General features: G+C 45.2%; 1 protein-coding gene across 5 annotated transcripts; it reads left to right on the top strand.

Annotated features, from left to right (window-relative positions):
- LOC125713210 (monocarboxylate transporter 1-like) lies at nt 1-24642 on the top strand. 5 transcript variants are annotated; one of them, XM_048984178.1, is made up of 5 exons: nt 1-109; nt 14343-14597; nt 20072-20215; nt 20412-21218; nt 21706-24642. In XM_048984178.1, the coding sequence occupies exons 2-5, from the start codon at nt 14381-14383 to the stop codon at nt 21963-21965; spliced, it is 1428 nt and encodes a 475-aa protein (XP_048840135.1). In that variant the 5' UTR covers nt 1-109; nt 14343-14380; the 3' UTR covers nt 21966-24642. The 5 variants fall into 5 exon arrangements, with proteins under 5 accessions (XP_048840135.1, XP_048840137.1, XP_048840134.1 ...); XM_048984180.1 differs by lacking the exon at nt 1-109 and adding an exon at nt 2005-2197; XM_048984177.1 differs by lacking the exon at nt 1-109 and adding an exon at nt 10483-10741.
- The last annotated feature ends 802 nt before the right edge of the window (nt 24643-25444 follow it).

Below are 25444 nucleotides of genomic sequence, written 5' to 3'. Positions count from 1 at the left end.
GAAGCTAGTCAGAACTCCCACATCCCCTGGACTTTGCTGGCGTTCGGTCACGGATGTGCAGGACATAGAAAAAGGAGTGAAAATAAACCGATTATACTTAAGTTTAAAGGTGAGTGAATCTGCAGCTTTCCTGACAGTATTACGGAGAACGACGCTGTACCATTTATCTTAGGATCGCTGTTAATTTCCATACACAAGGTTCTTTTACTGCATACTATATAGGCTTACTAACAATCCATTCGACTCCGGGAATGGTACCATAATGTCCACGTGTTCAAAATAGTATAATTTATATTGCTGGTTTAGTTATTAGTGATTTTATAATTGCAGCATTTTCCACTCAATACCACGCGTTTGGAGGCAAACTTCTGATGAGGGTATTAAGTTGTAGTTCATGATGTTCTGACCCAGTTTTCGAAGTTGTAGTAAACTGGGCAGGGTTACCAAACTCAGACACTGATCTTTTATTTCACGTTCACCCGCCCCGTCACCGCTGTGCGTCTCACATGTCCAGAAACCATACACTTATAGCAGGCTGCTTGTTACTGACTGATCGTTTGCAGTACATTGTAACCCGAAATTTACCGCCACATCTTTTGTAATGAAAGCCCGGTCCTTGGTCTCTACGTGGCCGCACCGAGGTGCGCGTCTGGACTCTGCTCGTCCCGGAGCGCACGTGGGATCTATTAAAGTCTTCCCTTAAGATGGCTTACTGGGAACAAAGCTGACTTTTCTCTGCTCACTTTTGGACATTAAAAGTAGTTCTGTTGTTTTCTACGTGTGCCGCAATCAGGAGCCTTTTTTTTTCTAGGAGCCACTTCATGCATGTGAGCGACCGGCCGTAATAGTGACTTGGGGGGGGGGGTCACCACTTCACTCCACTTCACTCCACTCATGGATCTTTTTCAAAAATCGTTTTGCGCAGAATATTTTGGGCATTGCATTTTAAGTGGGACTGCGTTGCTTGACTCGAAATAAGCGTTACACCCCCAAAGCCGTCAAACACTCACTGATGAAATTGTCATTTAAACGGCCCGCACTCCATCTGCAGTTAATCAAACATTATACCTTAAATACTGACGTCTGGGGGCTTTGGATGGAGGTTTGAGTTCGACGTGTGTGTAGTAATAAGTTAGACAGGCGCCTGCTTTTAATTAAATGTCGGCCGGAGTTAACATGATCTAAGTTAATCTGTTTCATCACCCAGCATTTTATCAGGTCGCGTATGGGAGGGGATTGTCAGAATTGTACGTTCTGGCATTTTAACATTGACTCTACATTGGTTGAATGACCGTTTGCTATTGGGGGTAGGGGGGTACCCCCGATCACTGCCAGGTAGGGTTGTGAGGCACTGGTTGTTGGTGTTTGTAGATCGTAAAGTTAAACTAGCGCATAAAAATAAAACACGGTTAAGTTTGACCCTTGTGGGTTTCTGCAGCATTTTGAGCATCAAAGCAGTTTCACAGTATGATGGGTTGTAGATGGAAATGTGTGTCCGGATGGGGTCTGTGGTCTCAGGGCGATGCAAAGCCTTCGCTTTTGCACTTCCTGCGAGGTCATATCTATACATCTATAATGAAATAATACCCTGTACAAGTCCTTGGTCTTAATTGCAGGCTTAGGCTAGTTGTACAATTGTAATAAGTTTAACGATGTTTAGCGTTTCGATGTAATGGAAAACTAACGCAGTCCACGCGTCATAATCCAATGTGGTTTATTCCGGATTTATTTGATGTTTAATATCAGCTGGGTTGTTAACTTTGGTCAGCAGGCTGGAGTGAGATTTTCAGTTAGAGACAAGACTGAACATGCATTCACATGTATGTGAGTTTTACTGTCATGTAAATATTCTGTAGGGTTTGCAAAATACTCCAGCGCGATTGATATGGGTATTACGTTAAATTGATATTATTCCTTTAAGGTTTCTTACGTAAGCGTGCGTTAGAGTCGGCAGCCCTGATATCAGTAACCGGGGGGGCGAAGCCATTATTAATCAACAGGAGGCGACTGTTGGAAGCCTTTCCTTAGACGGGGATGCGGGGTCTCTGGCCTCAGTCCTGGGCAGGAGCGCCGTGCGTCCGCTCCCGAAACGAATGATCAGTCCTGCGTGCGGCGCCCGCATCGCGGACAACGTTGTGAGGTCGAATCAGGACTCGTCAAGGTCAGATAGGCTTAGGGAAGGTCTGTCCGAATCATGGCGAGTAGTGATTTTTAGTGACGGCGTATGCAGACGCGCCGGGACGCCCGGTGTCCACTTTGCGCTTTCGTGTTTCGTGCATAATATAATAATTAAAAATGAAAAGATGAAATTACTAGAATGCGATATAGAAAAATTGGTCTACGAACACTATTAGATATGACATCACACATAATACACCTATTAAGCCAAGTGTGGGATATGAAGTACAATAAATAGGTCTGAGGTCTTGAACTGAGGGTTCTGTGTAATATTGATATAGCCCTCACCACTAGAGGCGCAAATGAAGCGTGGGGTCCGGGTGCTGGGTCAACTCTCCTTCCAGCACCCTGGAGCTTTTGTTCGGTCAGGTTAAGGACCCAACTATTGTGTTGTCCATAGGATTTGAATCTGCAACTGCGTCTGACCTCAGGCATGCTGAGCCATACAGCGCCTCCTTAAAATGTGGTTTTCTAGCTGTGTTGCAGTCCCCCCCCCCTTTAAACTCGCACTTCCCTTGAGCCCTGGGAATCTCTGAGTTCGGCAGTGAGTGACGCCCATTCCAGGTGGCCTTCCAGATGTCAGTTATGGAATTCCTGTGGAGAGAGCTTGTCCGTGGTTGGATTTGTGTCCCTCCACAGGCTAAAGTCAAGTGTCAGCTCCTCATTGGCATGTTAAGATCCTTCCTATATAACCTGCAATGCTAGCTGCATAGTTGGCGCTTTTGGGAGCGGGGGAAGGGGGTTAAGGATAATCTTCCAATGGAGCTGAGTATTGTAGTTTAACAGTGTGAGCCTGTGGTTCTCAGCCCAGTTCTTGCAAGCACCCTATAGTTCATACCCAGCTGGTGCATACCAGTTCTACAGTACTGTGACTGCTTTCATTTCATTAGTTATTTACATGTCCACAGAGCTGGAGTTACCTTTTGGATTGACCAATCAGATCCACCGGTGTGCTTACATTTTGTTTATCTAGTAAATGCTTATCCAGAGCGACCTATGATTGAGACGGTCAGTCAATTGGGGTTAAGGGTCTGGGGCGTCCAACAGTTTGAAGCCATGGGATCTGAACTAGCAGCCTTCTGATCAGGGGTATAGAGGCTTAAAAAAGGTCTTTGTCAAAGCTGGATCAAATGACACAGTAGGGTTAGGGTTAGGTGAGTGTTACTTCAAAAAGGTTGATTATTACCTTTATGTTTAAAGGCAAAATATGTCACTTATGTCTTAACCGTGTAGGTGAAGGGAATTGTGGGGAGAACTTTTTACGTAATAATTTTTGCTTCATGATTCTCAGGGGTACAGCCTTGTCAGGGAGATCAGTTGGCAGTCTGTGGGTTTCTTATGAAATCAAATGGTGTAAATACTTTTTCATGATCCTTAATTCCTCTGCCCAGTTTCAGAATTTGCGGACTAAACTCCCACTCGGCCACGAATTGAACAAAATCAAACGTAAATCATATGCACTACGGAAGAAAATCATAACTTTAATGTAAGGTAGGGAATTTAATCATCTAGGTTTAAGGCCAGAATGGAACTGGGATCTGTAGCCAAAGATTGTCCTACCAGTGTTAAATTTGGCCCTTGTTTAAATTAACGATGTCATACTAGACAGGTAAGTTGGTGGTGGTGACTGGATAACGATGAGTTCTCTTTCTCCCCCAGTTAGTACGATTCAGTGTTTTTGTTTAGATAGTAGGTTGTTGGCTCCACATTTTAGATTCTGATGCTGGTGCCTTAGTCTTACTGGATGTCCTTTTTTGGGAAGCGACCTGTTCTCGCGAACTGGAACAAATCCTAAGAAATATCCCCCAATACGGCGGAAGTTTTCCGAGGCACGATTGCAAAGCGCCGTCCCGCATCGTCAGGGCGTGTGAGCATCTCTACACTCATCTTTCATGCTTCCTGCCTTCTGTCACACTCTGCTCTTCCACTCGCTGTTTATTACTCCGCTTTCGGAATTGCATTGTCTTCCCTTTTGGGTCTTGGCAAAAAAGTTATCAGAGGACCCAGAAGGCACTGCGATCCAGCCCCCCCCCCAATCCCCCGGTGCGATTTCCAGTTCTTGTAGTAGGATGCAGTGTGAAATTGACCCTGTAAGTAGTGATAGTACAGAGGCAGCACACTTTCTAAGACTCTTATATGCCCAGTCAAAGGTTGATCAGGTAAGCTTGTCTAATACTGGAGGGCTGATGTGTCCCTCCGACGCTTGTTATCGGAAGGCTGCAGGTTTGAGTCCCCGGGTCACTGTGTGGGCCCCTGCGTAAGACTGCCCCTATCCAATCGATTGCTCCAAGGGCCATTTGACCCTGCTTTCTCCAAATTAAATGTCATTTTGGATAAAAGCAGCTTCTAAATGTGTATTTTCCTCCCCGGTTTAGCTATGAAGGACAGATCTGTTATCTCGCATATCTCTGCAAGGCAGTTAAATCCAGGTGGGACCTTTCAGTCATTCACCTCATAACTATTCCCATGAAGTCAGCCTTTTGTGAGATGCCTTGATTTGAATTGAGCTCAGGGGAGAGATTCCCAATGTCCAAATGATCTTCCTTACCCATTGTGTAAGTACTGCTTACGGGTGATTGTGTGGATTTCGACGACTGTGGAAACCAAACGAACCGTCTGAAGCATTTAAAAAGCCAGGCTATCTACCCCACATCCTCCCCGTTAGCCTCACAGTGGGGGCTAGGAATAAGTTGTTTTCAAATTTTTAAAGTTAATTTCAAACATTTGGGCACGTAATTTGCATATGTGACCCATCACCACGAAATGAGTCTTATGGGTGTATTTCTACCAGTGCGACTTAAGACTCATTTTGTGGTGATGGGTCACATATAATGACCATATAATTCTTTGTGAACACACTTTGAAAGACTTGGATCAGTGTTTCCCAGCTCGGTCCTCGGGGAACCCCGGACAGCTGACGTTTTTGCTCCCTCGCTGCTCCCAGCCAATCACAAATACTGAATAGTGGACTAGATTGGGAAACACTGACTTGGATGATGAAGTTGCCTGCACATGGGTTGAGATTAAATAGGCCCCTGTTTGTCATGCAGCCACAGTTGAGCAAAGTTCAGTCCGTCCCAAGAACGGTTTGCCATGAATGATGGCACATTAAGTGTTTTGTTGTTGGTAGAGAATTTTTAAATGTCTATGCGCATGCAGAAGTGAAACACGGTTTTGTGTGTGTGTGTGTGTGTGTGTGGGGGGGGGGGGGCGCGCGCGCGCGCGTGTTAAATTATTAAAGAACCTAAATATTTCTTATTCATTCCTTTCTGCCCTGCCCCCACCCCATATGTTTGAGGAGCTTGGCTCAGGCCAGCTGGTCAGATCTTTGTTTGCAGGTAGCCAATGCTAAGCTAGTCTGCTAGGAGATGCGTGGTTCTCCATGATGAGATCAGAGGAAGCGGGCTTCTTTCATGGCCTTGCCTGCATCATACTGAGTGGGAAGTTGACGTCTGGCCCCAGCTCGGCAGGGTGTGCTTCTGGCCTGCAGAACGTGACCTCCTGCTTCGTGAGGTCGGCATGCCGGCGCTTTTCTACAGAGCTGCTCTTCATGGATGGCGTAGGCTGGAGGAGATTCTTCTCACATCAAAGGCAGAAAACCATGCATGGAACAAGGGAATTAAGGCCGTCTCCAGCCTTCATGAAGCCTGAGGGGCCTCCGCATGCGCCCAGCATTCTGATTTTGAGTCTCCTAAGATCTCCACATCCCCTCGAACCGTCTGCTCAGTGTGACTTGGAGGAAAACTATTTGTTATCCTGCGTTAACATTTCTGAGCTGCACTTTATGTTAACCTTGTACTCCATATGTATTTCACACACAAGTAGCATAAAAGATCGTAGGCCCTGGGTACTTCTTTGCTGGGTCCCTAGTGTGTTGCTCTTTAAACGTTGCTTACTCATAGTAGCATATGCTAGCTAAGCTTTTTTCTAAATTTTGTCTCGTGGGGCTGCCTGTTAAAACCCGATTTGCAAACATGGCATGTGGCCAGTTACTGGACACGCGCAGATGCATTTCCAGGTGGTCACCTTGCCTTCCCGCCGGCGCCAGACTGTTTAGCCAGTGTTGCATGTACACTGGAACCAGGCTGGCCCTGTTTCCAGTGCCCTTCCTAGGAGGACTCCTACTTGAATCCCACTGTAGCCGGTAATTAAAATCCCACAGCTGTGTCTGCCACAAAACGCGAGTTTAATGTAGGCAGAATAGTCAAATTGCAGTGAATTTTATGTAGTTATGCGTGTGTTCTATTTTAGGGCTCAGTAGTTGTCAGCACGGAAGGTGGAGGTGTGAGGTATTTGTGGTGTTGGGGCCCTTTTAAATGGAAATGGAAGCAGATTTTGAGAAGCGGATAGATATTGGGGGTGGGTGAAAATCTTTATCACAATCCTGGTTTTGATGATTCAGTATCCATTAACGAAATGCCGAAATTAATAATTTTTGCTTTATCCCCCCCCCCCCCCAACTTTGAAAATGTTTTTGCTGAATTTTACTTGTATTGGTCCTGTTATCGTATAGGTAGCGCTACTTTCTCCGTAACCGGGGTTACAATAGTATTGTGCAGTTGTCTTGCGCTGCCATCTTGGTGCATCGTCAGTCATGTATTCCATCATATGAATGCAAGCAAGTCAAGTCACGTTGGGCTTTGTCATGCCGGTCATACGCAGTGTCCTCTTTACAGTGACGCAAAATAATGTTTTTTATACATTTTTTTGCTTTTCATTTCAATGAAAAGAGAACTGATGTTACTGGATATAGCATTCTGTCATTTGAGTTTATTTTTATTTTATTTTTTTTCTCCCCCAAAGTCATGGGTAACGCTGGCAAATGAAAGCAGCGCAGTCTATAGAGTGTTATTTTTGGCTGGGTACAAGTGAAAGTGAGGAGAAGGTATCTTGGTGTATTCACGGGTAAGTACAAGAATAAATTGTCATGCTTTGTATGTTTTCGCCGCAATGGTACCAGTTACATTGCTTTGTTCTGCAAGGTTACCGCTGCAGTGTTTTGTGGCTTTTATATATACATATAATTGCGCATTAGTGAATGTCTCTTTAACGTAAATTTAAAAAGAATCAGTTCCCAGCCGCAGACAAGACCTTTATGTCTTCTGTAATTTGACTTGGCCCACATCTTTGCGGTAAAGTTCTTCTGAAACATGGTATGTGAGTTTAGACTTGCCTGTGTTTTATGATCAGTTATCCTTTTCAGTCAGAAGTAATTTTTTGTGCTTTGGAAGAGATGGGTTGGTTTTGTTTTTTAAAGATTTTGATATGAGAGGCTTTTGCCCTTTGAGTTTCCACAATTCCTGTCCAGTGAAATTGCCTTTCTGAACTCAAGCTCCATTTAGAGATTTTTAAGCGTCACTCTGAATATGGAAAAGCTGCTGATATAGTATTTGAATCTTTTATTCCAATCTGATTCAATCAAATCATTCGCTTGTGAATCAGAATTGAATCAGGGTAACTGTGCCGATAACCAGCCCTAATCGATACTGTACTCAGGGTTAATACACATTTAGACCGAAAACACATTCTGGACTATAATGGCCAGTGACGGTAAATAAATCAATGTGTAGTGGCTGTGGCCAGTAGGGGGCTCCTCAGACCTCAGGGGCCCCATATAAACGTGTTAGATTGCTGGTAAACGCCGCCATTGGTCACACCCCGGAGTCCCCAGGGTGCTGGATTTGGCTCACCTTCTGAAGAACTGAGAGCTTCTTGAGGTGTTTTACAGTGGCCTGTTCAGTGTCGCTTTCCAGCGCATGTTGGGTGCAGCTGTTTGTTCTGCACGTGACATCAGGGTGTTGGCTCCACTTTATTGTTTAGCTCTTTGTTCCTTGACGGCAGCTTAACCTGCAGTAGCACCTTTTGCCAGCAGAAGATCCCAACCTTAAGACCGTCTTGCACCTTTATGACTTGTCCCCCCCAAAAAATGTTTGAGATGTATGGGGGAATGGTTTGGGTTACTCTCCTTCTCTGTTCGGTGCCCTCCACTAAGATCTGTCCCTGTGCCTTGGTTGTGGAGAAGAGATGCGTGTGAATTATTTGAATGGACTGTTTGCCTCTTGATTTGGGCGAAAACGTGTAATTAATTGTCTCCGTGCAAGTTGGCCCAACTTGTGCTCTTCACTTATGAATACTGAAGGGACTAACCAGCTGGGGATGTTATGAGGCCCAATGGGACCGTGTGCCTGTGACCAGAAGGTTGTAGGTTTAAATCCCCAGGTTAGCAGGGTGACTTCACCTTTACCCTTTTCCAGGGACCGTCTGATCATACTTTCTCAAATGTATATTTGTAAATATAAATATTGTGCTTTCCCTACCTCAGAAGTTCCTAGGCTGAGTCGGTTATGTGAAAGAACTTTGGATTGTCTTGCGAAGCTCGGGCCAAGTGAGAGCATGGATGTCAAGGTTCGTGGGACCACTCTTCCGTACCTCCCGTCCGGTGTGTCGGGAGGAGTCCCTCGGGTCACGCACTCGTCCACATCCTCCCCGAAAAGGGCAAGATTGCAAAATGCATGCCGGGTGGGGGTGGGGAGAGGTGGATGCCGAAAAGGAGCCTGGTGTCTGGCTTATGTTTGGACAAACACACCCCTCCTTCCTCCATCGTCAGAGGAAGTAGGATTCTCAGGATTTTGTGGTTATCTGACGAAGAAGCTTAAAGATCAAAACCACCATCTCTAGTTAGGTCCTACAAAGTCTCCTGAGAACAATGACCAGACCCCCCTTTTGTTGTCTGGGACATGCTGTGCAGGCTCACCTTGTTTGGGTTCGTCTCAGTGGGTTAGCATGCCAGCAGCCTTTGGAAGATAGATCGCTGGTTCATACCCAAAATATGGTGAAATCGCACTGCCAATGAGCATGTCCCTTAACCCATAACCGCTCAAGGGATTTGCTGACCTTATTTTCTCAGTTATACTCCTGCATCAGATAAGTCTCTCCCAAATAAATGTTTTTGGTATTGGACTTAATTGGATATGATGATTAGATGGCTACCCCCCACCCCCCGCCACTTCACACCTTGGGGAGGGGGAGAAAAATTGATTGTGATTTATCTCAATACTAGTTTTTGATGATTCTGTATCGATTTCCCTAAATCCAGATATCGACCGAGTCATTTTAAGCCTTTTCCTTGACATTGAAAATCTATTTTCACTAAATTTTCACTTAATCTGCCTCTTGTTTTGAAGTGAAATTAGTGATCTGAAGTATGAGCGTAAGTCGGCCGGCGTATGGGCTTCCCTGAGCGCCCAGTGGCGTGTCCTTGAAAATCCTGTGGCCACGGTAGCTTTACGTTCCATATTCGGTTTTCCGGCTGTATATTATTTCCACAGACCTTTGTCCGCAGACTGAGACACTGGTCATTTTTGTGTTTGGAGACTTTCTGCGGTGTATGCCAAGTCGTCTTTATGAATGATGCGGCCATCTCTGCTGTAATGAGGTTCCGCCTTTTAAGTTGATAGCTACTCTTGCACATTGTGCTCTTCGAGCTCACTAGCTGTGGTTCGCTTAGTCGCTGGTGGTGAATGGATGCAGTGCAGTTACTAGTAAGATGTATAGAAACGCATAGATTGGAAGTGGAGTGCATTGTCTCCATGGTCCGTTCCGTAGAGCAGACGTCACTGGACACGTCTGTCATCGTTTATAGCTTTTAGCCCATTTTTTCTGGCCTTTTTCCTCCGAATGGTGTAATTATAAATAAACATGGATGTCGCTCTGCTAATATGCTAACACCTTTGTGTTCCCTAACCCTGCATTGTGAGTGTGAGTAGAAGTGATGGACAAAGGGATGTCACATGGGTTTTGACAGGATGAAATGCGTAGCCATGTAGCGACCCATGGTTATGTGACTGGCTGATCACTGCACACACTTTTATGTGTATGCACTAGGGGAGTGATCATGGTGTCAGTAAGAGAACCTGCCTTGGTGTATTACATTGCTGATAGTGTTGTGATATTGCTTATCTGACTGCATCTGTTTGGTTTTGTTGAGCTGAAACTATAGTTCTAAGTGTACTATAGTGCACTTTGTTTAAATAAACATTAACATTGTCAAACATTAGTAAATCAATGTATTGATTCTCACAGTATTGTTCTAAAGACATTATTTTGGCAAAATATTTGAATTGAACCAGGCACTTGAGACAACTGGATCAAAGTGTGAGGTCAGGGCCGATTCACAGCCTTATTATTGACACGAAGGGGTGCGGTCAGGAGTAGGAGGGGCCTGAAGGCAGCCAATGGCTGTCCGTGTGAACTTGCCCGGTCTCACTGTGTTGGGCCTCTGAAGGACTATAAAGGTGAAGCTCTGCACGCTGTTGTCATTCAGTGTGTCAGAGGGGTTCTGCTATGGTCTGAGCTCATTATCTGAGGGTTATCTGCCACTGCTGGCCAAGGGTGGACCTGGTTGGACTTTGTCTAGAAGAATCCTCTGCTCCTGGGGGCTGTGCAGCTTCTATCTCCGGGTTTCCTGGACAAATCGCAAATCCACTGTGGCTGTGTGCGTGTTCCAGCTTCGAAGCTTGATCGAGAACAGCTGTGCGCCCATTTTTGGGTGAATTCCAGGAAGGTAGGAGTCCTTGAGCTAAGGGCAAGCTTTAGGGCCACCAGTAACTCATGCAAACAGACTTCCAGAAGGTGTCTTGTGTATTTCTTGTAAACGAGATGTTGTTTCATTGTCATTTCAAATCTGTAGTCGAGCTTTTGTGTGTGACGGACTGTCAGTAAATTGTAAATGTTAGGTTGACCGTCTTGCCCCGTCCTTGGACATGGAGGCCACTATCTAATGGGGGGTCCAGGCTACCCCAGCACCCTCTAAGGTTGTAGAAGTTAATTTATGCCAAGGGCTGTCGTGCACTGCATTGCTCCCTTTGTTTATTTCCACACCTCCCTCTCTGTAAGTGGCTCACCGGCGCCGGCCCCCATTCCATTTCGGGTCGTGCTAGCTGGCGTACTGCTCCTGCTCTGTTGCTGCTTCAGGAACAGAGGCATGTGAACTTCATGTGACAGCCCCCTTGCTGCGGTTGTTGCTGTACAGCTGAGCTTATTTAAAATGCCACCCCCCCCACTGACCTTATTGTTCTCGCAACCCAAGAACAGAGGCTGTTGGCCTTTATCGTTACGCAATCTTTAGGCAGAAGTCCGGCCCCTCGTGTCTTTTGGTTTCAAAGTCTATAGATGGATGTAACCTATAGCTAAGTGCGTGCGATGGCTGGAGACTTAATTTCATTTAATTCTTTCTTTCTTTTCAAATTCAATTTCATTACAACAGCATTTTTTTTTTTTAAACGATTTTTTTTTAAATCTCCCCTTTTCAGCGATTTATTTTTGAAGTTATTTGTTTTATGCCCCTGTTTTCAGTGTGTCATGCTTAAATGTCTTTCATATTTGTGTTCTATTTATTTGTCTTGCGCTACCACCAATGAGATCAAAACTACTCAGACTGATATATCATATAGCTGAAATTCTTCAGTATCTTTGTCTTGACTTCAGCCCGCTTGTTGCTTTTGGGTTTTGGTTGTCAGTTTCTGAGCATTATCTCCTCATTTGAATCGTTTTGGTTGACATCGGAGATGCGAACCTTCGCTCTTGCTTCTCTACATGCTTTCTGCTGACTGTGGATGTTGGCTGGATCGGAAGATCTCTGCTTTCCAGTTTGTGGCCTTTTGTCTTTCTCTAACCTCACCCCCCCTCCCCCCTGTATATACTGTACCCTCTGTTTGGTGACAAAGGTCTGGGATGATCATCCTTGTTGGCCAGGGCTGCATGATGAAAGTGATCATCCTGTATCTGTGACTGTGATTGAGCCTCTGAGTGCTTGGGAGTGTTCATTCATCTTTTAACGCAGGTCAATCAGAACCGTGTACCCCCCCCCCCCCCCACATGCCCTGGGTTAGGAGAGAATACTCCAACCTCATAAATGCACATTTTATGGGACAGCAATACTTTTCCATATTTCCTATTTCGGCCTTTTCTATTATTTATTTCATATTAGACTTAGACCAATCCTCTATTGAGCCATACAGTCAGGCCTGCTACAGCCCGTGGTGTCACACTGTAAATCTCTTCTGATCTGATTGCATTGGACTTGTGTACTAATCAATGCAGAATCGCGCGCATTTGTATTTGCGTGTTTTTCAGTCGGGAGAGAAGCACTACGCAAACTACAACGCGATATGAACTTAGCCTGAACCACTACTCGCACACAAAAACTACCCACGTGTTGGACGGTGATGCCCGATTCGCTGAACGAATCATTATTTTCAACAAATCTGTTGAATCTAGATTTCAAATCTAACAGAATCGCAATTTTATGTACATCCATGCATAGCACAGGTCAGTCTTAATTTTGCCTATTTTCAGAATCTGTCAAACAGCACCGTTTTTTAAAAAAGTACTTAATCTGCTTTTTGTGAACTGTCTATACCCATGTTGTCATCAGTGGCCCTCTGCATACCATAATACTTTGTGCTGTGTGTGTGCTTGCCTGCCTGCATGGTGGATAAAGGAATATCACATGGTGGATGTGGCGCACTCACGATTTTTATTATGACCCTTCTTGAACCATGTGCTGTATTTTTTGACCCCACTAGATGGTGCTCTCTGTCCAAAAAAGGGCTCAAAACATGCCCCAAAGCAAACCCAATAGCACCATCTAGTGGGGCCACAAAATGGTAGTGATTTCCTGTAACTTAGCATTTTGATAAGTTCAGCAAGCTTTGCACATTCGGTTGAGGCAGTTATTGGGGAATTTTCACGATTCATAGGATGTATAGGAGATGATTATAATGTTTTATTTAAAAAGCATATCATTACATTTTTAGTCACTGGTTTTATATAAATCATTTTGTTCAGTTGTATTACCCTAATCTTATTTTTCTCATTGTATATATTGCAATTTTAGTGAAACAAGGTTTTTCAGGAACACGTTAGTCGCGTTGTAGCAGGATTGACTGTTTTTTGTTTCAGCTCTTCCTTCTGGTTCATATTTATTCCATAAATACATACCTCTCCTGTTCCTAGTTAGGTCTACTTTTGTTTTGTGCCATGTAATCCTGTTACGTGTCACTGACTGGATGGCATGTCCAATATACTCATGCACAAAAGTAAAGAACCTTGAATCTAGGCACCAAAGGTAACGGGACTTGTGCTATGGTTTGCCAGGCCTGTTTACAGATGACATCAGTTTTAAATAAACTGATAAACCGCACACACGTCTCGCATGTTCAGCTTTGTCTCACTCGGCAGAAGCTCCCTTCTGTGACTTAATGTGGGAGATGGTCTTTGGGTGTGGGAAGCTTGCCATCTACTCCTTGGAATTTGAGTGTAATTGCACCTGAAGTTAAACAGTGACTGCAGTTAAGCCATGTAATTATGTGGCTACAAGGCAGTTTAGGAGCTTGTCTTCAATGCTTTGGTAGGTTTGTAGGTCTCTAGGGCTGTCGACCTTACCGGGATCTTATGAGTAGCTTGAGGTTGACTGCTTTGCGTTTTGCGTAGGAATATTATTGAATTTATTTATTTTTTTATCGTATGAGGACAACATCTCGGAATGGACGGAGAACCATAACATGGCTCGCTCGTAGGCATTTACTGTGACCTTGACTTTTCAGAGGTCTTGCAATGAGGTACCGACCCCTTCAGTTCTTACCTGAGCCAAACCTCTAGTACTATGTGAAATGATACAGCTACCATAGACTCTTATCAGTGCTGCTTACCGGGATGCCCCTCTACCTCACAAGTGATGTGACTGAAACCGAGTATTATCCTGTCAAGAAAAAGTCAGCTGTAAAAGACCTGTCAGTTTGAGAAAGCTGTTTCAGTCCATTCAAAGTATACAGAACGGCTGCTTGCAGAAAACCCTGGCAGTTCGGAATGGGTAATGATGTGTAAATTCTGTTTGTCTAAAGGATCTAGAATGCTTGTAAGGCCGCGATAATGTAGTCTGTTGGACGTTCAGGCAACTCGCGGTCTGATTTCAATGATGTCTTATCAAGCGTCAATGGCTTTCTGCACTGTGGTCATCTCTGGTATAGCTGCTCAGTAATTGCCGAGTGGACTGTGGATGTCTGTGCCTCGGCACCTGGAAAGCCAGCGGTCTTAACATATTTATGACTTCTGTGCTTCTGGGCAGCTTCCCTTCATGGCTCTCACTCTTTCCCCCTCACAAGGTGGTGAGGTCCTGCTGAAGAACTCAGCCAGAGTAGCCATGCCGCCCGCCGTCGGTGGACCTGTGGGTTACGCTCCTCCCGAGGGTGGCTGGGGTTGGGCTGTCGTGGTGGGAGCCTTCATCTCCATCGGCTTCTCCTACGCCTTCCCCAAGTCCATCACGGTCTTCTTCAAAGAGATTGAGGTCATCTTCGAAGCCACCAGCAGCCAGGTCTCTTGGATCTCCTCCATCATGCTGGCAGTCATGTACGCTGGGGGTAAGTAGGATAGTTGTTCTAGGGTGTGACGGCACGCATTTGTACTGAAAGTTTTCGGTACAGGTGTTTCAATTCGGCGCACATACCGGACAAATACGGGGCCTCTGTGTTTCTGTGTTTGTTTGTGTGTGTGTGTGTGTGTGTGTGTGTGTGTGTGTGTTTCCCCCAAGTCACATTCTGAAAGAAGCAGATGAAGCCGTACCGCTATGCATGCGTGTATCGTTACGGTGAACAGAGATAAATCAGTACTTAAAGACCTTCCGCTGCTGGATATTACTTGTTATGCTACGTCTGTATTCTTTGAGCCGATATTTGTGTTGCAAGTTTTCATAAGAAGCTGAAAGCTGCTGATGTGAGTACAGTACAGATCAGGCACAGTTAATTTTCTAAATGTGCATCTTAATGGTTATTTTTATGTACTAATATTGTAAATATTACTTTTATTAGTGGATTGCAGCTGTATTGAGAGACTAAGGAAGGTGGTCATGCTTTGTTCCGTAAAACTCCTGTTTAATTTGGGGAAAAAAGAAGCAATTTGTTTTGGCACTTGTACCAGACCATGACTTCAAAAAAGAGGTACATACTGAACTGTGCTTTTTGGGTACCATCACACCCCTATCGCGTTCCTCTTGGATTTGTTGATTCCCCCCCCCCCCCCCCCCCCAACTGCTTTAGGAGGGGGATTTTGTGGACTGTTGGCGAGCAGCAGTGTTAGACCTGTGTAGTACAGCCACCTTTTTAAAACTGCTCAGTATTGTGTATAATATGAGGTGGAATTTAGCATGTACTTTGTGTATCCCCTCAGTCTTTATCAAACGCCTCAGAAAGGGAGACCCCCAGTTTGAGGAAGGTTTTCCCCCTCTCTCCCCCCGCCACGCTGCCCTCTGCAGTTGGTTTCCAGACAGCCCTCGGTGAAACGCCGCTCCCACATCTGTGCTGAAATCGCGTGTTTGTGGAGCACAGACCCACGGCGAGAGAGAGCAGGCTGAGGTTTGAAACCCAGTAAGATGGTAAAACAGGAAGATAAAGCACTCTCTCTCTCCTCTTCTGTACGTCCAGTGAGCAGATTACATTTATTCAATGGCCATGCTTTGTGTCCACTGTCAACTCTACTGAGACTTTGCACAGATTCTTTTTGGGTCTTTTGGGAATATGCTTCATATATCCTTGTTAAAAGGTGGAATGTCTGCGTAGCTGTATATTATCCCATTAGTAATTATAAAAACCAATGCATATCCAGATTAAATTTCCATACCTCTAGAACTGAGGTTCCCAACTCCCCAGTCTGTACCCAGTATTCCACTGGGAGGTGGAACACTGGTGTCATTCAGGGGGATGGGTTTTTTTTTCCCCAGTTAAAAAAAAATAAAATTAAGCCACGCCTTCTTTCCTTACGATAAGCTTGTGGTTTGTCGGGGTAAACACCACCACTGGGTGAAGGTTCCCTCTTCTGTCACGGTTGTACTTACTTGTGCAACTAAGTATGCCATCGAGGCTTCTATCAAGGTCACTGCGTCCCCCACGTCAGCAGAGAGAAACTGGGCATCGGTCTGACTGCGGCCGCCGAATCCCGAGAGTCCAGGGCATAGTAGCGCACATTAGCAGTGAAATACAGCCTGGTCAATAAGAAGCTTTGTAGCTGGCCAGTGAATAAAGATCCTGTCTAGGAACATTTTATCCTGAAACTTCATCTTTTCCCAAGAGGGCCCTTGCTTGGCGGGTTTCTTTACCCCCCTCCCTTAATGACTGTGTCAAGTGTGCTCTGCAGACTGTGGTTTAAACCCTACCCCCTGAGCACCAATCCCGTGGTGGCACTGGGTGATGTAATACAGATCCGGCCAATGAGTCAGGTCGGGGTATGTTGGTATGGTAGGCTGACTCCTGTCACCCCCGTTCTGTGGCCAGGCAGAGCACCGTGGTCGCCGGCACGTACAGAGTTTTTAATACATGCGTGCCTTTATGTGGATTCCGGTTCTGCAGCACCCTGGGCGGTTCCCACGTCGGAGTCTGTTCCGCTGCTTTGCTTGACGGAACTCGAGGCTGGTTTATGGGAAGCTACTCAGACTGCAAAGAGCCCAGTTGTTATCCACACTTCCCTTGCTTTCCCCACACACGTCTGAAAGCGGAGTGTTCCTCTTCCAGGTAAATGTCGAGCCTTATCACGACCTTAAATATTGGCACGGGGAGAGAGAGACGCTCCTTATGCAAATACTTCCTCATTCATGAATAATAGCATCACAAACTCACAGATGCAGTCTTGCTGTGCCATGTCTTGGACGCATGCTTCAAGCTCAAAGGGCACGTCAGCTACCAAGATACTCAAAAAATGGGCTGAAGATAACTAACCAAAACTCCGGCGTTGGAGATTGATTAGCTCAAATGCTATTGGAAGACTGTCCCAGATTCTCTTTTCTCAGAACAAATGGTAGCTTCAGTTTAATCTTGGATCTTTCTTTCAGACCCTGTCATTACGGTGATGCCCTTCTGCCAGTGCTATTTTTGTATCTGCAAACTTTCCGAAGCAGCACCCGAGACGTTTATGAATTAATCTTAGGCTGTTTTATAGCACCTGGATTTACATTAACACTAATAATTGTCTTAATTCACAGGTTTGAGTGCTACTGTCTGAATGAGATGGAAAAATGAGTAATGACTTTGACATACCAGTAACAACATATACAACAAACTATCTAGTTTCTCGGTAATCCTGCTACATTCTTTAGTCCCTGGCAGCTTCCTTAAGTCTTTCTCTTTAATGTCAATCTGCTGCGTTACAGCCACTTAACCCTGTCAAAGCTCATTTTCCACCTGTTTATAGAAAACTGTCTTCTACGTGTGTTTGTGTGAAACTAGTGTGCAGTCTGCTTGTTCAGCTGTTTGTCTTCCTTCCCTTGCGGCTCTTTGCTGTAATGTTTAAAACGGCATTAAAGGCTGGAGTTCCAAAAGGGGAGGAGAACCTTTGGATTATTAATAAGGAACACTGAGAAGCTATCTGGGGCTGCAGACCCTATCTCAGATGTATGGTTATGTCCATCCGTCCATCCACCCATTCATCCATCATTGTAACCATTTAATCTCTTACTGGGGACATGGGGGGACTGGAGCCTATCCCAGGAACAGTGGGCACAGGTGGGAACCAACCCTGGGCAGGCCCCAACACACTCGCACAACTACAGGGCCAATTTAGACACGCCAATCAGCCTACCCTGCACGCTTTTGGACTGTGAGAGGAGACAGGCGCCCCTGGTGAAAACCCACGTGAACTTGGGTAGAGCGTGCAAACTCCACACAGAATGGACCTGGGAAGGCACGTGCATCAGTTCCTCCTTTTGTCATCGAGATCATGTAGTTCTCACCCAAAAGATGTGGCTCGCCCACCTTAGTTCATGGTTTGCTAGTTGATAGTTTCATTCCCTGGTCTTGCAGACCTCAAACGTTTTGAGGTTCTTGAACCAAGTGACACTTGGTTAACAACTTCATTAACACCTTATTTTTTTCAACTTTAAGTGATTTTTCAGCCTTTTAAATACTTACCCTAGTCAGTTGTGCAGGACCAAGTGCCTGTCCTAGGAAGCAAAAGGGAAAATATGCTGATGTACTTCCTAGATGGGATGGTGGACCGTAAAATTTACATACAATTAAATTGAACAAATTAAGCCGTGGGCCTAGATCACTCTTAAGGTGAAGGTCTTAGGGCATTTTCTCACGTGTAGTTTGGTTTCTTCATAAACTTGTAGTGTTGTCCTCTCGGTTAACTAGTTTCACACAGGAAAAATCCAAGCGAAGCAGCAATGTGGCAGTACAAACCACGTTTTGAATTTCCGTTCTGCTTATTGGTCAGATGTGTCTGTAGCGGGAGCAGGAAGGTAAATACAGGATCAAGGTCCTGTGTCCTGGGCTATGCAAGTGAACATCTCTCACTTGTATATTAGTGCCTCAGTTTTTTTTTTTTTTACTTGGCACTGTTCAGTCGACCAGCCAAATCCTCTCTCCTTCAGCCATTGACTGAACAGTTTGAAAAGTTTGACTTTTTATGAGCTGGTTTTTAAGAGCTGACAGATGTAGTAATCTGCCCAGATTTCAAGAAGCCAGCACACCTCCCTTCTAGGCCGAGTAAGACCTCGCTTCCTTTCCCCTCCTCCGCCTAGCTGCTGCCGCTACTGGTTTGCATGCTCTGCCCCATCCCAGAATGCAAAGCACACCCGGCTACAGGAGCCATCTAGCTCAAACTCGCAGAGCACACCTGGTACCTTCGGCCGGATCACGGTCACACCGCAAACAAACCCCTCCAGAGTTTGTTTGGGGTCGGACTGAGTCCACTTCCTCTAGGGTCCCGTACGGTTCTTTCGGTCTGCTCCCGGGTACGATTACTGTGTTCACACCTGCCCAAATGAATCGCACTCAAACCAGAGTCCATTATAACCACTAAGTGCTCGTGTAAAGACGCCCTTGGATCACTGATCTACATGTAAAATTCCTTTGACTGTCAAACGCGTTTTGTCATTGTCCTCCTTTGAATTTCATTAGAATTTCTTACTTTGCTCCTGACTCTCTCAAAGAGGTGCAGTGTGTAGTGATTTTTAATAATCAAAAGCTTGAGCACCTTATTTGGATCGTGTTAAGTTTGTAACATTTTTTGGTTGTTCAATCTACTTTAATACCTATATACTTTTGCCATGGATATAACCCTATGTTGTCAAGTCAACATAACTAACCAGTCCTAAGCCCTGGAGCTGAGGTTGTCTGCCTGTTCAAAGTGATTGAGGCCAAACCGTGTCTGCAATGGACTTTTGGCTGCATTAGCAGGGACATGCAGTTTGCAGGAGTTACTAGGCAGTCCAATCTCTTCACTGCGGCACGTTAAGCTTGGTTGGAGCGCCACCTTGTGGCCTGTTCACCTCCATGATGCTGAATGCATTTTGCATTTTGATGTTGGGACAGCGCCGCAGGCAATTTTTACTATTGTTCATTAAATTTTAGTTTTTTTTATATATATATTCTTTTTTGGGGCGGCATGGTGGTGCAGTGGTTAGCACTGTTGCCTCACACCTCTGGGACCCGGGTTCGAGTCTCCGCCTGGGTCACATGTGTGTGGAGTTTGCATGTTCTCCCCATGTCGTTGTGGGGTTTCCTCTGGGTACTCCGGTTTCCCCCCACAGTCCAAAAACATGCTGAGGCTAATTGGAGTTGCTAAATTGCCCGTAGGTGTGCATGTGTGAGTAAATGGTGTGTAAGTGTGCCCTGCGATGGGCTGGCCCCCCATCCTGGGTTGTTCCCTGCCTCGTGCCCATTGCTTCCGGGATAGGCTCCGGACCCCCCGCGACCCAATAGGATAAGCGGTTTGGAAAATGGATGGATGGATATTCTTTTTTTTTTGGATCTTAGGCAAGTGGTCAAACAATCAAACTGCGAACAGAGCTTAAGAATTTCCTTTTAAAAAAACTGTCTATTTAATGCCCACCCTTTCCTCTTAGGTCCAATAAGCAGTATCCTGGTGAACAAGTACGGCAGTCGTCCAATCATGATGATCGGTGGCTGTCTGGCCGGCAGCGGACTGGTGGCTGCCTCGTTTTGCAACACCGTGGAGGGGCTCTACTTCTGTGTTGGGGTGATTGGAGGTATGTCCATCAGTGCAATATGGCAGATCCTTCTCACTATAGAAATCAGATTCCTATAAGTTTTTTTCTTTTTGCATGTGTTTACACAGCTTGATTCACATGAGAAGGCCGAGCTTTTCAATTTATTTTTGAATGACTTCAGCAAGCCCTTTCGTTACCTGATGCATGACATTTACTTTACTTTCAACATCTGCAGGCTTAGGGTTGGCTTTCAATCTCAACCCGGCGCTCACCATGATCGGAAAGTACTTCTACAAGCGGAGGCCCATCGCCAACGGCATCGCGATGGCGGGCAGCCCAGTCTTCCTGTCCACTCTCGCCCCCCTCAACACTTGGTTCTTCGACCATTTCGGCTGGAGAGGAAGTTTCTTGATCTTGGGGGGGCTTCTGCTCAACTGTTGTGTGGCCGGGTCCCTCATGAGGCCCATCGGACCCAAGCCAGCTCTGGAGCCGTCCCAGGACACGGGCAACACCAGGGTGGATGGGAAGTCCGTGGAGCGGAAGACCTTAATGCAGAGGATCAACTCCGTCATCGACCTCTCCCTCTTCGCCCATCGGGGATTCCTGCTCTACCTCCTCGGCAATGTCATCATGTTCTTCGGCCTCTTTGCCCCGTTGGTCTTCCTCAGTAATTACGCCAAGAGCAAAGACATCCCCAAAGACAAGGCCGCCTTCCTGCTCTCTATTCTGGCCTTTGTGGACATGGTGGCCCGACCCTCAATGGGAATCGTGGCCAACACTCGATGGGTCCGGCCCCGCGTGCAGTACTTCTTTGCCGCATCGATCCTGTACAACGGCGTGTGCCACGTGCTGGCTCCGCTTTCTGAAGACTACACGGGCTTCGTGATCTATTCCATCTTCTTCGGCTTCGCCTTCGGATGGCTGAGCTCCGTGCTCTTCGAGACGCTGATGGACCTGGTCGGGGCACAGCGGTTCTCCAGCGCCGTGGGTCTGGTGACCATCGTGGAGTGTGGACCCGTGCTGCTGGGCCCTCCTGTCCTGGGTGAGTGACGTTGCGTTGGCCCATAAAGTGCATAACCTTTAGAATATGTTTTCAATAGCTTGATCGATGCTACTAAATGGCTTAGTGTTTAGAGTCAATATGAATCTTGTCATTCACTAAGTGCAAAAGGTGCAAGGAATTTTCGGTGCAGGCAGTGGCAGTGAGTAAATAAGATGGCGCATAAATAAAAGCAGTAAATATACAACAGAAAATGTAAATAAAGATGTAAAATGTGTAGACAGAAGTGAAGGTGACACCTAGATGCAGGTTACCAGTAGCTTTGAGGTATGTGCAAATAGGCTTTTATGGTACATGCAAATACGCGTGGTTACTGAAGAGGGCACACAGTGTGTAGACATACCATTCACTGCACATTGGTCCATGGACATGTCACGCTGGACTTGTAGAAGATCTAGATGACAGCACGACCTGGCTGGTTGTATGAATCACCCATAATGGCATTTGACACCATGTTCTATTCCCACAGGCCGGTTTAATGACATTTACCATGACTACAAGTACACTTACTATGGCTGCGGAATCATTCTGATGGTGGCCAGCGTTTTCCTGTTTGTGGGAATGGGCATCAACTACAGGCTCTTGGCGCGGGAAAAGCGGGAGGAGGAGAGGCTGGAAAAACTGGCGGGGGAGGACGGAGACCGAGCCGGGAAGGAGAAGCGGGAAGACGACGTGAACACGCCCCTCAAGGCCAGCGACCCTGACAAAATGGCCGAGGACACAGTGTGACGGCAAAGGAGAAGATCCTGCGGACACGGGGATCGTGTGGGAATTTGAATAGGTTGTACTTCCACTTGGGTTCAGCAGATGGCAGCATTTCTTAAAGGGGGAAAAAAACCCTTTGCTCTCCAGAATCGATGTTTGTCACTGTGAGATGCATCGTAATAATATAACATTCCTGCTATATGGCAAAATGTTACGGGGGGGTGGGGGATTAATAATAACCAGCCCAACCCCCCTTCACTTCATCAATGGTCCTCAAACTACCTGCATGTGTATACAAATGAGAGGGTTAAGTGTGGGTTTTCCTTTATTGGGGGGAGGGGGTGTCAGTGAGAGTCTGTAGCCTTTTGACTTGTTGCACACGTGTTTATCTTGTAGCTCACACGAGAAGATGGACTCTACTTGTTCCATCTCAAGTAACTATGTATGTAGATTTGCACTCCACATGCGGTGGGCCCTTTCCAGCATCCCCTGCACACGTATGATAGTTGCCCCAGTTGTGCCTATCAGCCTGCTAATCAACCCCTAATCCTGTCCATGCCGTTCAGGTCCCTAACTAAACTGACTTTTTTTTTGCAGGGTTTTATTATTTTGTATTTTTTCTGGCATAGTGACAAGTCTGGCTTTTTTCATGTCACGATGCAAAGCTCACCATGAGGAAGTTCCCCTCGTAATTTAAAATTAGCATTAACTAGTGGGCGTGCGTCGACACATTGCCGCAAATGCACCTAGCATATAAGTCTGCGTATAAGTCGAGCACAAGAGGAATTCACGTTAAACACAGTGGTCGTATTTAACAGGAAGAGACTAAAATTTCCTTTCCCACTGTATCCCTGCACAGGGGTCTTTTAAAATCTCCCTTTCATATGTAGTTTTTCTCCTCTTCTCTCCCTAAAAATAACAAGCCACTGATTCCCTTCTTCCGTTTTCTTTGTGTCATGTACCGTTTCAGACAACGTTACGAATTTGTTCCGGTTTGTAATTCTGGACATTTTCCCAGTGTTAAATACTTCTGTCTATTGTGAATATTGAGTGTCTGGATTTAGAGGTTGATATTCAAAGCGTTCGACCGGCATTTGCTTAGATTGTGCCGCAACATCAGAACTATTTCCGCTGTTTTCCAATGTGTGTGTTTTTATTTTTTTTTTTATAGGTCTAAGGTATTTAAACTTAGGTTTTTCAGCACCACACTTTGCAGTGACACTCTTTTAGTGCTTTCTGCCCCCTACCCCCCCTCCTGTGCCAATCTTTATGAACAGGAAAGAGAGAAGTTTGCCTTGATGTCGAGTTGCAGTCGTCTTGGCAGTTGGCACTATGCTCAGTAGTGCATCATGGTGTAAACTAAGATTTTTTTTTGCCTTTGTGCCTTAGTGTCACATACTGTATATCTACAAAGCCAAAGGGTTGTTGATGTCAAGTTGTAAACTGCCTACTACAAGTTGTCGTGCCCTGATAACAGTGACGGTAACCTAGGAGCAAACAATTTTAATTCATCCATGTCAAACTGATGTAATTGTGCACTGACAGAGAGCGGAAATGTAAGCTAATGTAATTAAGCCTGAACATGTGTCTGGTGCTGCTGCCAGCAACTACTGCAAATTTTATATGCGAGAGCGTTTCCAGTTCGTTTCAAGGGTATGGGTTTCCTTTTTATCTTTAAGGGTTGTCAGAATTCCTAAATCTGGCTGCTAATTTAACGTCTGATTCGGTGTTTTGATTTTAGTTGTTGATTTCTTGGAGGTAATCCGACCACTGCTTTTAATGAAGGTGTGTGTTGTAGTGCACAGAGCTGGAATCTCATTGCAGTTTGCACATATGGATTGAAGCCTCCAAAGTACTCCGTGTTTAACCCTTTGCCCCTCCCTCCAATTAGTTTTTAATAAACATATTCCCTGACTTACCTGCATGCTCACGGAGTCATATGATGATTTCATTATCTGACAAACTATCGTGCAGTTACATCGTCAAAGGCCATTTAAATTTGCTAGTCGGATGCCTACCGGCTATTTAAATCCAATATCTCATCAAAGATATATATCACTGAAATAGGCCAAAACATTTAGGCAAAATTTCTAATTGTACTGGACATCAAATCCAGAGTTAATGGTGACTAAACACGCTTTGCTCTGCAGTGCTGCATTTATTACAGAATAAGCGTAACTAAAACCTGGTCCCTCCTATGCTTCAGCTTCATTTATATACAATAAGGGTTTTTCTCAATTTGTGATGAGTAGATTTAGAAAGTAATTGGAACATTCTGTAACATTGCATGGGACTATTTTAGCCCTTGTAATTTAAGTAGGTTTGTTCTTGGTGACAACCTGAATCAAATATTGCCTTGAATAAAATTTTGAAATGTTTTTTTTACAGGTATGTAAAATACATTTCTGGTTTCCTCACCTCTGTGTTTGATGGGTCCAGACTGGAAGGAAAGTAATTTAAACGATGTGCAATTACTTCACGTTTAGTTTTAAGGAGTGTGGAAAACACTAAGCACATAACTGACGGACCATATTTTAAGGTGCCCTGCCCAAGAAAAGTGAAACAACTATTATCCTTGCCTACGTTTTTAGAACGAAGTATTAAGCCTTTTTGTGTAATTCATATCATAGTATTTTTTGTGAAGACCCAATGTTTAGCTGATAAAATTGTATTTTATGCAATATTAAATGAATTGACTAAATTTGGCTGTGCTTTCTTTTGTCAGTCTGTCAAAGATGTCATCCATATTTCATAAGCATGTCATTTTGGAATAATGCCTTTGGGTTATCAGTTTCATTTCATGCATACGTCTACGCAGAAATTGTAGGGACCCCACTGCAGATTCCTAGTCCCAGATCATAATGTCAAACGGCGTTACAGAGAAGTGCTGTTGACTGGTACATACTGGGTCAAAGTCACAACCAGGGTCTGATGTGTGTGTCATGTTTTCTGACTTGCGCAAACGGAAGAGGTCTTATGGCAAATTATGGCATTTTATGGTAGTGTGTGGCTCAGTGGGCTAAGCCTGTGTGCCTGTGCTTAGAAGGTCACCAGTTCAAACCCAGCCTTTGCACGTTTGGGTCCTTGAGCAAGGCCTTTAACCCCCAGCTCCCTGGGCGCCCCAACAGGTGGCTGCCCTTTGTAGCCAGGTTACTCTACAAAGAGCGAGTTGGAGGAGGTGTAAAAAGACAATTTCCCCACGGGGATCAATAAAAAACATGACATTATAAAACTAAAATCACCTGCATCGAAAGCTTTGGGGTACTTTGCAAACCCTACAGACTGTATCGGCAATACACGAATTTAGCCACCTGTAGTCTCTTAGACATTCTTTTTTTAATCTACCAGCCGCCTGTGCCGGTCAGAAGTTGGAGAACATCGGCAGGATGCATATTCACAGTCTGGACCATCGCAGGGCAATTACACACAACGGTCAACTTACAGACGCCACTCGGCAAAACTGCATATCTCTGGACTTAAAGAGGAAACACACAGTGAGAGTG

This window comes from Brienomyrus brachyistius, chromosome 18 (genome assembly GCF_023856365.1).
Source record: "Brienomyrus brachyistius isolate T26 chromosome 18, BBRACH_0.4, whole genome shotgun sequence".
NCBI classification, from domain to species: Eukaryota; Metazoa; Chordata; class Actinopteri; order Osteoglossiformes; family Mormyridae; genus Brienomyrus; species Brienomyrus brachyistius.
The sequence above is the reverse complement of the archived record's forward strand: the minus strand, read 5'-3'. Positions and strand labels throughout refer to the sequence as shown.

What these genes read in the sequence shown, in the direction of transcription:
- LOC125713210 (XM_048984178.1), top strand. Translation starts at nt 14,381, where the DNA reads ATGCCGCCCGCCGTCGGTGGACCTGTGGGTTACGCTCCTCCCGAGGGT. An exon ending in GGCAGTCATGTACGCTGGGG is followed by an intron (nt 14,598 to 20,071) that starts GTAAGTAGGATA and finishes CTTTCCTCTTAG; the next exon opens with GTCCAATAAGCAGTATCCTG. An exon ending in CTGTGTTGGGGTGATTGGAG is followed by an intron (nt 20,216 to 20,411) that starts GTATGTCCATCA and finishes CAACATCTGCAG; the next exon opens with GCTTAGGGTTGGCTTTCAAT.